The sequence below is a fragment of the Rutidosis leptorrhynchoides genome, chromosome 1, assembly GCF_046630445.1.
Source record: "Rutidosis leptorrhynchoides isolate AG116_Rl617_1_P2 chromosome 1, CSIRO_AGI_Rlap_v1, whole genome shotgun sequence".
Lineage (NCBI taxonomy): Eukaryota > Viridiplantae > Streptophyta > Magnoliopsida > Asterales > Asteraceae > Rutidosis > Rutidosis leptorrhynchoides.
Genome location: NC_092333.1, coordinates 9,581,183 through 9,596,236, shown reverse-complemented (window position 1 = coordinate 9,596,236; position 15,054 = coordinate 9,581,183). Strand labels below are relative to the sequence as shown.

General features: G+C 29.9%; 1 protein-coding gene across 1 annotated transcript; it reads left to right on the top strand.

Annotated features, from left to right (window-relative positions):
• Positions 1-12,296: 12,296 nt before the first annotated feature.
• LOC139856186 (uncharacterized) lies at positions 12,297-12,856 on the top strand. The gene is made up of 2 exons (XM_071845439.1): positions 12,297-12,454; positions 12,573-12,856. Exons 1-2 carry the CDS (start codon positions 12,356-12,358, stop codon positions 12,696-12,698), a joined length of 225 nt encoding a protein of 74 aa, XP_071701540.1. The 5' UTR covers positions 12,297-12,355; the 3' UTR covers positions 12,699-12,856.
• Positions 12,857-15,054: the final 2,198 nt, after the last annotated feature.

Genomic DNA, 15,054 nt, shown 5'->3' with positions numbered 1-15,054 from the left:
ATCCGGTACTTTGGATGGGGCTTGTTGGGCCCAATAGATCTATCTTTAGGATTCGCGTCAATTAGGGTGTCTGTTCCCTAATTCTTAGATTACTAGACTAAAAAGGGGCATATTCGATTTAATAATCCAACCATAGAATGTAGTTTTAAGTACTTGTGTCTATTTCGTCAAACATTTATAAAAGCGCATGTATTCTCAGTCCCAAAAATATATATTGCAAAAGCATTTAAAAAGGGAGCAAATGAAACTCACCATACTGTATTTTGTAGTAAAAATACATATGACGAAACTGAACAATGCAGGGTTGGCCTCGGATTCACGAATCTATATTATTCATATATATATCAAAACATATAATCGTAGAATCACTTAATTTCATTTATTAATATATAATATTTATATATTATTAGTTTTATAGAATTTTTTAGTAACTTCAATTTAAAAATGTATGTTTATTTTATATCTTAAATTATATATTATATATATATTTATTTTATATATATATATATTTAGAATGATTAATATTTATACATTTAGTTATGTTAATATATTTATATATAATATATATATATATATATATATATATATATATATATATATATATATATATATATATATATATATATATATATATATGATTAGTATTATATTTAAAATATCATTAGTTTGTTATATGTAAGTATTTATATAAGTAATGTTAATATTTTTGCTATATAATTGCATGAAATATTAATATAATCCTAATATATGTAATATATGTACAAGATATCTATTTGTTAAAACGATAGTTTTGATAATAATGATTTATTAACAATAATAATAATAACTTTATTAATTATGATAATACTAATAACAAAAATGATAATAATAGTTTTTAATAATAATGATACTAATATTGTTATTAATAATACCAATGATAACAATCATAATACTACTTAAAATGATAAGATTACTACTACTTATAGTGATTATAATACTTTTGATAATAATAATAATTATTATAACTTTAATAATATCAATAATAATAATAATAACAATAACAATAATAACAATAACAATAACAAATCAATAATAATAATAATAATAATAATAATAATAATAATAATAATAATAATAATAATAATAATAATAATAATAATAATGTACAAGATAATAATAATAATAATAATAATAATAATAATAATGTACATATATGTAATATATGTACAAGATATCTATTTGTTAAAACGATAGTTTTGATAATAATGATTTATTAACAATAATAATAATAACTTTATTAATTATGATAATACTAATAACAAAAATGATAATAATAGTTTTTAATAATAATGATACTAATATTGTTATTAATAATACCAATGATAACAATCATAATACTACTTAAAATGATAAGATTACTACTACTTATAGTGATTATAATACTTTTGATAATAATAATAATTATTATAACTTTAATAATATCAATAATAATAATAATAACAATAACAATAACAATAACAAATCAATAATAATAATAATAATAATAATAATAATAATAATAATAATAATAATAATAATAATAATAAGATAACAAAATTACTACCTCACATAAAATAGGCTTCAAAAAAAAAAAAAATAGAATGCCATTGCCCGGACTCGAACCCTCGACCTCCCGCTTAACTAAAAACACTCCTTAACCACTTATCTGCCACTAATTTTCTGTTTTACTTTACAGCTTAAACCTATATATCCAGTTCTCATCTGTTTTTCCTTTTATTCTACAATTCAATCGACCAGAACAAAAGTTTCGTGGGTTTTGGTAATGGAAATATTGGAACGGCAGTAGGGTATCATCAATTATAATACACAGTCATCATCATACCATCATGAAATCATCATCGATATCATAGTAACATATCATCATTATCATATTCATGATCATATTCATAATTATTATCATAATCATAATTTCATCATTATTATCTTTTGCGTAAACATGATCATCATCATCCTACGGTGTTACCTTCATCATCATCAATACATCCGTCGCCATAAATCATCTAATTATCATCACGATCATATCATCACCAAGCTTCTCATAGTCAATCGTCATCATCACCAATCGGTTTGCAACAGAAAACAACGAAGTGTTATACAGTAAAAGAAACAGATTAACAAGCGTATGTGTATTGGGCTTATTTATGTTGGGTCTTGGACTAACAACACAATTAGGTATGCAGCCCAATCATATTATTTGGCCCAAGTAAAAATGTATGGATTATAAGCCCGTTATCTTGTTTCAATTATTCCACCGATTGATTTAAAACAGAAACATGTAGTCCTTGAATACATAATTACAAGTTTGCATAAGTGGGGTTTCACTTTATTAGTGGTCGACAAAAAGAAATGTGAGGAAAGTTGTCGACCAGAAGGAGATGTGCAGCAACAATAGAAATAATAATGGTGATTAGTTGATATGGTTAACGGTTAACAGAAGCAAACAGTTTTGGTAAAATGACGGTTTTGGTTGTGGTGTTCGTAACTGAACAGAAACAGAAGACATGTACGTAGCAGTAGTGGTTGCAACATGAATCGAAGGTTTGCAGCAGTGATTAGAAACGGAAATAGCAGCAGCGAGCAGTGGTGATTCGTGATAAAATAGAGAGAGAGAGAGAGAGAGAGAGAGAAAGAGAGAGAGAGAGAGAGAGAGAGAGAGAGAGAAGAAAGAGTGGCGGTGAGGATGGTGAAATGGTTGCAACGATGGTGGTTTAGTTGGTTCAATGGTGAGTGATAGTGGTGAACCGATTGATAGCAAAGAAAGATGATGAAGGTGATTTACGGTTAACGGTTTCAAGTGATGTTTGGATTACATATGAGATGAAATGGGGTTGTTCCGGATGGTTTTGATCGTGAGTTTTTAAAGAATGAAAGGTGGTGGTTCAAGGGAGTGATGTAGTCTACGATGACTTTGCAAGTTGTGGGTGTCAAATGGTGGTAGTGGAGGTTGTAGATGGATGGAGACCGATGGTAAAAGAGAATGTGGAAGGTGGTGATGGCGACTGTAGGTGGTGGTTGTTTAGACGGCGGCAAGGTAGCAGAGATCAAAGTTTGCAAAGTGATGGAGATATTTGTGTATTGCCAAAATGTTGTACACTCTCAAGAAGGAGATTTAAAGTTGTTTACAAGAATATGAGAACTACAGTGGTGGGTTTACATGGGTTGTTTTGGTTGTATAACTCGAAATAGAAACCCAAGCAGTAAGCACGGGTAATGATAGAAGGTTTTTGTGGGTGTGATGATTCTTGATAAACGAAATTGGAGAATGAGATGGTGGGTTGTTAACATGTGTAAGTGTGTGTATCTTATATTTAGTGATAAAGTAAAAGAAGATACACTGTATACTCACACTAATAATCCCTAAATCACGGATGCAAAAACATATGATCAAGTTGTCTGTAAGCTATGTATGCATATTTAATATCATATAATCAAGTTTGTGAAGATAGAAAAGTAATCACAGTAATAATTTAATACCTTATAATCAACCTTTAATTTAAACGTGTGGAATACGATAATTGAGTCTGCCGACACTTAGATATTTTTAGTTCGCGGAGTGTTAAATCGTACTTCGTTATTAATCAGTGGCGGATAAGAGTCTTCAGAAAAATCTCATATTTTTAAATTAACTATATTTATTTATTTTGGTCATTATGATATAAAATTCGAGCATTAACTATTAAACAAAAATTACATTAATTATTCACTCCCAACCCCCAAGTAAAATATAAAAATTTTAAAATTTAACAAACAACATTTAAATATATTATTAATAAGCTTAAAATTTGTAAAACTCATTTTCGAATCACCGTTTATTTTAAAATTACATAAGTTTGAATTTAACTTGCTTAATATCAAACGAAACATCAAACGAGTATTACAATCATTTAATATTTATTTTTAATATACCTTATTTATATATACAGATATATTTTAAATAATAATTATTATAATATCCTATTTTTATTTTATTTATTTTAATAACAACAACATATAGTACTTATATTTCGAATTATTATTTATATATGCATACACACATATCTATTTACTATTAATTGTTCGTGAATCGTCGAGAGCAGTCGAAGGTCAATTGAATATATGAACATCATTCCAAAATTTTCTAGACTCAACATTACATACTTTGCTTATCGTGTCGAAACCATAATAAGATTAAGTTTAAATTTAATCGGAAATTTCCGGGTCGTCACAAACTAGAGATTCTTCACTATAATTTTCGTGCACACATGTTAGGGTTACATAGGGTCATACTTATAGGCAAAAACAAACAAGGAAATAACTTAGGGAACAAGAAAACTTGATTCTAGAAAATTCCTCGTCAGGCTCTAGCCGCGCCACGCCTCCACGGCAAAATCCAAATCAGAAACTTTTCTCAACTTGACTCATGTTCACATCCTTGTTTAACTCGCTTCGCACTCCAACAATCTCCCACTCGAAGAGACGTTATACAACACCCAATCTTCATCAACCCGTCACTATGTTTCTTAAACAACCCACAATAACTCCAGATTAGCCGATTACCAACTCCTTTTGATACCGCCGGATGAGTCACCCGAATCACGCCGCACTTCACTCGTTAACCTACGAGGAAATGAAGTCTTTCGACACCAAAAAACACCGCTGAGCGATAATCCAATCTCTTAGTTACTAGCTTGAGCCATCTCGGTTTCTATCGCCCGTGGAGTAAACTCTTCTCCGTGTTTTGGAGTTGGGATATAACCACGTTAAATCTCGTGTCGTTTACATTTATCGTTATGCTTTATTTTATCGTTTATCGTTCGTGGGTTTGGTGATTGGTTTAAATCACCGGTCTTGTTTGGGTCCATAACACCTAACAAGTGGTATCAGAGCTAGGCTATAGCCCCGATGTGGTGGACGGCGCAATGGGCGTACCCCGATCGCACGCAGCGATGTGGCGCACCCTCGGTTAGGTACAACGATGTGTTGACCCAGCTATCGTTCGAGGGGACCCTGGCACGATGAGTTGATCTTGGAAGCCTTGTATCGAAATCTCCCTGCCCTCCCACCAGGTTGAGAGTTCCGAGTTGGCGGCGGTAAGGTTGGATCCTGACTATCGTTGGAGGGGAGGCCCAGATGGACTTGGGTTTGAGGGGAGGTTTGTTAGGGTGCAAACCAAAGTCTCACATCGGTCATGAGACAAAAGAAATGTATGTATATAAGTCTAAGGGGAAGTCCCTCTATCACCAATTGGTTTTAGAAAAGGATGGACTCTTGAACTTATATTGTTTTGTCTCATGACCGATGATGGACTTTGGTTTGCACCCTAGCAGTATCAATGATATATAGTTTTCCTTCTTTTTTCTTTTAAACTAAAAGTAAGAATCAAAATCGGTCTAATATTCAATTGAATGGTGGGTATGACCAATCAGTGTTTCAGATGGGGCATTTGGTTAATGACCGTCAAATGGATCAGCTGTGTTGGTGACTTGGTGTATATCAAAGGGTCAGAGGGTCAATGTTGTCAAACAAGTCATAGGGGAACGAGTGATGATATAGTCAGTGCCCCGAGGACACTAATTATCAGAACACTATCATCATTCTATAGTAATGTGGGACGAGTGATGATTTATATAGAAATTTGATGTTAAATTGATTAGTTGTTACTGTTGGTATGTTTCTTTTTCTCATTCTCATTTTCTCATTTATAAACATCATACGCCTGTTAATCGACTAGACATTGTTGTTAAACGAGAACATAAATAAAAAAACAGAACAAAATGGTGTCATTTTGAATCAAGTTTTTATTATATGCCACATGGAATGAACATAAACAGACTTACTCCAACAACTCAAAATAAATGTCTTTAATTCAAAAATGGTACCAATATGCATAGTATCAAGCATTACCACAAAATGGTACCAATATGCATAGTATCAAGCATTAAAAATGTCTTTAATTCAAAAGTTGTTCATTCATCTGAACATAAGTAAAACTTCAAATAAAATAAAAAAGAAGGTAAAATTAACACCCGTGAAACGATGAACGATATAGGTGAAGAGCTGATAAGACTCAAATTAGCTTGCGTGAATCGAACACGTCCATAAGTTTAGACAGATTCAGATTCATTTATTCAGAAAGACACTTCTGTTTTTCAGCAAGCAGCTTCATTTCATTAGATTGACAAACCAACACATTCACCAACATCTTTACGCTTCCAAAACCATCCATTTGATCACCGTACACATCATTATCGTTCAAAACAGGTTGCTCAATTGCAGATGGCTCATTGTTGCTGATTTCAAATGACTCCTTAACAGAATCTTGAACCTCTTTGGCAACCGACTCCACAAAAAGATCACCAGTTTCATTCGAGGATGATATCTCATTATTCAAAAGCTGATTGAATGTGAACCCATTACCACCATCTTCTAGGCCCATCTGAGCATTTTTGGGCACATCTAACCAACTTGTATCACCACAAACTGGTGGCTCTTGCAGAAAACATTCGAAAACATCATCACTTTTATTTTTTTCGGCCTCCTCGGAGGTTAGTTCGATCATAGACTTTTCTTCTTTATTTTCTTTCGACCCCATTTCGATAACAATTTTAGTATTCACATCAACACCAACAGTCAATTCCGACATATTGCTTGCAACTTTAGACAGCTCCACATCATCAACCGGTCTCTCTTCTATAATTGATGCAATGTATAAAAAATGTCAATCAAGTGATCACCAAAATAGCCAAAGCATGTAATAAAAATCAATGAAAAAATAAAAAAAAGTTTATACTAATAACCTGTTGGATTTGCAGAAGTTGTTGCAATGGTGTCATTTTTCTTCTTTGCAGCTCTCCTTTTCTTTGGACCAGAAGGCATGATTAAGCCAAAAAATGTGAAGCTGATGAAAGAATAAAAAGTTCAAAACCAGAATTTATAAGAATATTAAGTCTCTTCAGATATCTCTCAAGTAACTGTTATGTGATTATTAGAACCTTTTTAGCTTCCAAATAAGTTATATGAAATCGTTTGATATTTTTCCTTTTTCCTTAAATTATACAGTAATATTGTTACAACTGCCTAATCATATACCTATGTTAATGTTACAATTTATTGGATTGTGTTTAATACAGATTAATGAGTGTATCGGTTTACTTGGCAAATTAAATAGAACCAGACGCAAATACAATTTATTGGGCTTTAAGTATAGTTACTAGTTTGGATTGCCAATAAGTATTGGGCTATGCTCATCAGCCCACCTTGAACTTCACAAAGGCCGGGCCTGGTAATTACTATATCCGAAATATAATTTGTTATTTTAACTTCTTTCATTTATGTTTTTCATTTATTTATATTCAACCATCTACTTTAAATTAGGCCAAGTTCTATTCAAAATTTATCTATTTTCTTACTACTTTAATATAATTAGCACCTTTTAATCTATCTATCTATCTATATCTAAAATGTATCTATAATTAATCGTTGTTAAAAAAAAAAAATAAAAAAAAATGATGTCATTACTTTTGCTTACATGTCTAATTTAAAAATAAGGTATTTGTCATGTGTCTTTCTATGATAACTTGGATGATGTGATTATTATAATATTTCTTTAAAGAGTATTAATTAATTTGCCGTTCTTTAAATAAGGAAAAATTATTTGAAAATGTAACGAACTTTTATCAAATTTTTATTGTATACATTCAACTTTTAAAATTTCTATTGTATGCATTCAACTTTTAAATATGTACTATTGTATGCATCCAACATGTTGTAGCAGGTAACCTTCCGGATCACTTCAATTTTACTTTTCAAAAATTTACTACATTAGTCCCTCATGTTTGTAAATTTCAATTTCATTTGTCCCTAATGTTAAACAAAATATTTCATTGTCATCCATTCATCATCATCATTGAAAAACTAAAAACCTTAATTTGAAAAATTCATAATTTGAATCAAAATTATGAAAAACCTAACCTATAAATTCAAATTTAATCTACATTAAATGTGGTCATTTATACATATGCTAAGATGCTTATGAATAAGTAAATTACATTTAAAGAACATATATTGCATCTTTATAAGTCAAAATTGTTAATGTTGATGTGCTTAGTTCTTGCGTAGATGCATTATATGTTATTTAAATGTATTTTAGTTATCAAATGCATTATATGTTCTTTAAATGCATTATTCGATAGCATCTTAGTAGATGTTTGAATGACCACATTTAGTTTAGATTAAATTTGAATTTGTATGTTAAGTTTTTCATAATTTTGATTCAAATCATGGATTTTTCAAATTAGGGTTCTTAGTTTTTCAATGATGATGATGAATGGATGAAGATGAAAATGTTATGTCTAACACTAGGGATCGATGAAATTAGAATTTACAAACATAAGAGATCAATGTTGTAAATTTCTTGAAATTGAGGTGACCTGAAAGGTTACCTGCTATAACAAGTTGAATGCATACAATAATACATATTTAAAAGTTGAATGTATATAATATGAGTTTGAATGCTTGATACATACAATAGAAATTTAGTGAAAGTTTAATGTATTTTTAAATAATTTTCTCTTTAATGTTAAGCTTGTTAATTTAAATTGAATGTCTTAATTTTATTTTAAACTGAAAGTCTTGAAGTCTTGTTGACACATGTACTCACGCTTTTTATTCCGGTACTCTTCTCCTTCAATTAGGTTATGTATATCTAATATCTAATGGGTTGAATTCAAAAATCAAAATTTTAATTTGTAGGTGCCAGAGCATTTAAAAATCACCATTTCTCTCTTATTTTATCATTTCTCTCGATCATGTGCTATAAGATTATTAAAGTTTTTGCAATCTAACTTTTTGTTTCTTGATCAAAATGTATATAATGATAATAGATGTTTTCATAGTCATTCTTTTATTATTATTTTTATGTTTTATTTTGAAAAATTGTAATTTTGCATCCTCTTCCACTAGTTTTCTTAATCTTCAAATATGATTAGATTTATTCATCAAAACTAAATAATACATAAAAAAGAAAGCAAAATAATCATAGCTAGATAACATTTCATGTTAAAGAAATTTTGGTTACCACCCAATGATTTTGCTTTGGTTTTGTGGCTGACCTCAAAGAAGATGCCAAGTTGCCCACTAATACACGTGTATCGCCAAGAGTGGTTGTTTTTATTTAATTGAGACAGTTGAGTAATGAGTAGGCACCAAAATTTCATATCAACGTCTCAAAATTGCATGGTTCATATTCATATAGCTTGTCCTTTGTGCTTCGGATTTGAACTCAATCTAACTAAATTTTTGTTTTACTCAAACATCAGCAATTATAATAATTAATTAGTTGATATGTGTTCTCCCATTCATCATATAATCATCATCAAAATAAATATATTTACTTGATATATGAATATTGATGAATGATGATTGTATTGCACAATTTATAAATGTATATTTTAGTTTAGTTCATATAGTTTTTTTACCCAACATAAGTTGACGGAAATTAATAAAAATATGTTTAAATTCACCATTTATCTCAATTTATTAAATTTTTTTTTTTTCTATTTGAAGAATGAAACATGGGCGGCAATAATTGTGACACACGTTATTGGATAAAACATCATCCAATCTTTTTCCAAAAGATTCAACTTACAAAATTGCTGATGCTACGAGATATAAAAGTATACATCTTTTTTTTATTTCAAATAAGCTTTTTATTTCTATTGATTTATAATCTAAGTTTTTTTTTTCTTTCAAAAATAGAACATTTATTATTTATTACTCGTATAAAAGATTTAAACATCATGAGAAAGAAATAGTTGGTATTAAAACAAAGCACGAAAAAAAATAGAAAACACTTTAATTGCACCAAGTCAAATTTGGTAAAAGTTATTCGAATTGCTAAACACGATAAAGTAATTACGCTGTTTTAATTGATAACTCGGCAATTTTTAAATAGTAGTCCGTAGTAGTATATACCTAAGAAAAAGATGCTAACATTACACAACTAATCTGAAATATATATATATATATATATATATATATATATATATATATATATATATATATATATATATATATATATATATATATATATATATATATATATATATATATATATATATATATATATAGTGGTAGGAAGTAACCATTCGGGGGGAAGCGGGGGGAAGCAAAAACTATTTTTTTTTCGTTTTTTGAAAAAACTTTATTCACGAACATTATAGATGAGATGAAAATATGAACATTTAGTAGAGACATTTTGTGATAAATATTTTTATTTTGGCGGGAAAACGCTCGAAGAAGTAATATATAACAATTATCGTATTTTTCGAGCGTATTTTGAGATTTTAGCTATTGGGGTTTAGATATTAGGGTTTATAGGGTTTAGATATTAGGGTTTAGAAATTTAGGGTTTAGGTTTAGGGTTTAGATTTAGGATTTAGATTGAGTTTTTAACACGAACGGTTTAGAGTTTAGGGTTTAGGGTTTAGGGTTTGGTGTTTTGGGAAGTAATCAATCGGGGGGAAGCTGGGGGAAGCAAATTTTTTTTTTTCGTTTTTTTTTCCGACATCAAGATCACACGAAAATATGAAAATTTAGAAGAGACACTTCGTGATGAATGTTATTATTTAGGCGGAAAAACGATCGACAAAAATAACATTCAAGATAATATTGTTCGTGAAGAATATGAATGTTTTTTTTCCATGTTTTGTGAAGTAAAATTTAGCCCGATTTAGAGTTTAAGGTTTAGGGTTTAGTGTTTGGTGTTTTGGGTTTATTCCATAAACCCAAAACACCAAACCCTAAATCCTAAACTCTAAACCGTTCGTGTTAAAAACTCAATCTAAATCCTAAATCTAAACCCTAAACCCTAAATTTCTAAACCCTAATTTCTAAACCCTATAAACCCTAATATCTAAACCCCAATAGCTAAAACCTCAAAATACGCTCGAAAAACACGATAATTGTTATATATTACTTCTTCGAGCGTTTTCCCGCCATAATAAAAATATTTATCACAAAGTGTCTCTACTAAATGTTCATTTTCATCTCATCTATAATGTTCGTGAACAAAGTTTTTTTAAAAAATGAAGAAAAAAAAAAGTTTTTGCTTCCCCCCGTTTCCCCCCGAATGGTTACTTCCCTCTGGATCCTACCACTATATATATATATATATATATATATATATATATATATATATATATAAATGAGTATTCCACTTTTTTGAGAGTAGTCAGAATCATTGCAGACAATCCTTCGTAATCATGTGAGAGAATAACTTTGTAGTTCGATAGAATCAAACACTTTGACTTCCCTATAGAAGATCAAAATCTTACTATATCACCACCACTACACCCCATGGTAAAATTACATATAGTACCCATTTATAAGATGTTTTAACGTTTTTTTTTCTTTTCTTACATATATCAATTCAAATTTAAGCTACGACTTTTATCTTTTAATATATAAAAATATATATATATATATATATATATATATATATATATATATATATATATATATATATATATATATAAATATATATAAATTAAGTTCACACTGAATATAAATTAAGTTTACATTAGTTAATTACGTCATCACACATAAAATATGAATGAAAATATAATAAAACATTTTTTGAGAGTCTATAACGTACTACTCCGAATAAATTTGCATTTGGATTCACATGTCTTACAATAGACACAATCTTTGCTTCTTAAAAGCAACATTTATTTGTTTAACATCTATTTGGCATCATCGATGTATTATGTATATAAACACATATTAAACGAATTGCTTAGTCACTACACCTTGTTTGTAAATAACTAAATTTAAGTTGCGAAGCGTTGTAAAAAGAGAAAGATCGAATGACACGAATGGTTGCATAATCCACGCGCTTTACTTATGTAATTATTTCTAACGTTTTTTGTGGTGCGCTTCATTCATGAAAATTATTTAGGCGTAGGATTCTAACTCAGCATCTCTACGCTTTGCGATGTAATTAACTTTGTACATGCGATTTTTTCGAGGAATAAAATCTTTCTGCTGTTCAAAAAAAAAAATAACTAAATTTAAAGATGCACGATATCCTTTTTACACCAAAAAAACAAACCCATAATAAAGGAAAAAAAAACACGTACGCAATCACACAAATGGGCAAAACCGTAATATCAAACATAAAAAATCTGTGCTCATAAATCGGACAATTGGTTGCCGCGTAAAACAAAATACACTCTCCTTTCCTTTCCCAAGTATAAATACAACCCCCAACTTCAAAATATAACCCAATAACAAATTCTTAAAACTTAAATTTTATAAATAATAATTAAAAATTAAAAAAATGAAGACACCGGCTGGATTTCTAGTAGCCACCATGGCTGCCGCTTCAGCTACAACCGTTATTTCTGTTACTCAATCCAACGGCCAAATATCACATCAGGTACATATATTCTAAATTTTAAATTGTTTCATTTACAAATCATAGCCGTTGTGCAAGTTATGCGACTATTTGTTTTTAATAATTTTTCACTTAATTTTTGTGGATTTTATTTTTGTAGGAGCATAGAGAGTCGGGTCAAGACCGAAATTCTTCGATGACGAAAACGAGTTGTTGTTCGGAGAAATTTGCGCCGAGATATGACGGATTGCGGTTTATCGAAACGCTTGTAACTGCACATCGATGATGGTGTTTGGGATCAACAGAGTTTGAAGAAAGAAGATTAGTTATTGTTAATTTGATTTTGATTGGTGTTGATTTATGTCTGATTTGGATACAATTGGATTGGCTAAATTTATCATGGCAAAGGCTTATGTTATCAACTCATTATTGTTATTATATTAAATTAAATTAACTATAATATATGAGAGATCATTCTAACACACTCTTTTTTAATCCTCACACACCTATTTTAACCTTTTACTCTTATAATAATACTCCATTTCTTTAAATTGGTGTGTGAGGATCAAAAAAGTGTGTGTGAGAATCATCCCCATAATATATAATATAAATATAAAAATATAATATAGTAATAGTAATAGTAACTATTAATTAAATCACTACTGTAATAGCAATTCAATTCATGTGTTTATTGTTTGCTTTTCAACCAAAAAAAAAAAAAAAACTAATTCATGTGTCTAAACAAGTAGGTCCGTCCATTTATTTTGTGTGTACCTCAGCACCAATAATAATTTAGAGAGTGGACAAATAGTCACCATACCATTTTTATCTAATGTTTGATTTTCATATTTAAAATACTATAAAATGTTATACGGAGTATATGCGGTACGATCTGTGAATGTTATCATTAAGTGTTATGTTATGTTTTACAGTAACTTTTATTATCCATTAATTATCATTTATTTTTTCGTTTACTTTTAGAAGTCAAACATATTAAAAGAATGCTTTGACTTGTTTTTTTCTACAAATACCCTAATACTTTTATCATTAAAGTAAAATATAAATAAAATATACGATTATATATACTCCGTAGGAGATTTGGAGTAAGCATCGTTGATAGTGTCACCGCTAAAAAGTATATTATTTTTTATTGAAAACCTACAATATCAACTAACTATACATTATTAATTATTAATTATTAATTAATTATTATTAATTATTAATTATTAATTATTATTATTTTAACCTTACATACTTACAAAGTTGACTTTGCGTTCACATTACAACCGGTTCCTCAACTTTGCCTATATTTTTACAATAATCCCTCAAGTTTACACTTTTTAAGGGGGTCAAAAGTGTAAATATATAATTTAATTAAAATATAAGAAACTAATTCCACCAGAATTTATAACGGGCCCTATCTTCTCGCTGGGTGCGAGTTACATTTTTCAGAGACCACCGTTCAACTCAAAAAAATCTTCTGAACCCAACGGGACTAACTATACGCGAAACAGACACTTCTAAAAAAAAACGCTAAACACAACGACAACTCGTATCTTCCCGCTCGGCACGAGTTAAATTTTTCCGACGGCAACGTCAGACTTGAAATAATTTTATGAACAAAACGAAACTAACCACGTTCGAAACGGGCACTTTTTAAAAAACGCTAAACACAACGACAACCCGTATCTTCCTCCTCGACGTGAGTTAAATTTTTTCCGACAACACAGTTAGACTCGAAATAATTTTATCAACAAAACGAAAATAACTACGTTCGAAATGGATACTTTTAAAAAACACTGAAGACGACGACACCTACAACGGCGCTTAACAGATGGCTCGTTTTTCCTTCTGTAAATACACAACGCTACATTAAATATGAATACACAGGCCGAAAGCCCCCGCCGCAATGCGCGGGCCAGTCCGGACTAGTTATAATTATAATCATAACTACGTACTAATCCTCATAACATTTTACTGTTGAAAGAAGCTTTTACGTCTTTTTACCTCCTTTGTTAACTACGTACTAACTACTGATTGCCACACTCAAAAACTTCAAACCTAATCACCTCTTCAGTTTTTGTTCCGTCTGAAACGACTAGTCCTAATCCATCTGGACGAATACATTACATTTGGTTACATCGCGAGGTACTTGACCTCTATATGATACATTTTACAAACATTGCATTCGTTTTTAAAAGACAAACTTTCATCACATCGAAAGTTGACGGCATGCATACCATTTCATAATATATCCAACTAAGAATGGCTTAATAATAATCTTGATGAACTCAACGACTCGAATGCAACGTCTTTTGAAATATGTCATGAATGACTCCAAGTAATATCCTTAAAATGAGCTAATGCACAGCGGAAGATTTCTTTAATACCTGAGAATAAACATGTTTTAAAGTATCAACCAAAAGGTTGATGAGTTCATTAGTTTATCATAATCAATTATTTTTATCATTTTAATAGACCACAAGATTTCAGATATTTAATTGTACACGTAACCCGAGTACATAATAACACGCGTAACCCGCGAATTAAAAATCATTCATATGGTGTACACCTGGTAACCGACCTTAACAAGATGCATATAGAATATCCCCATCATTCCGGAACTCTCATCGGACATGATA

Coding starts and splice junctions, on each gene's coding strand:
- LOC139856186 (XM_071845439.1), top strand. CDS start 12,356: ATGAAGACACCGGCTGGATTTCTAGTAGCCACCATGGCTGCCGCTTCA. Junction 12,455..12,572: donor ACGGCCAAATATCACATCAG/GTACATATATTC, acceptor TTATTTTTGTAG/GAGCATAGAGAGTCGGGTCA.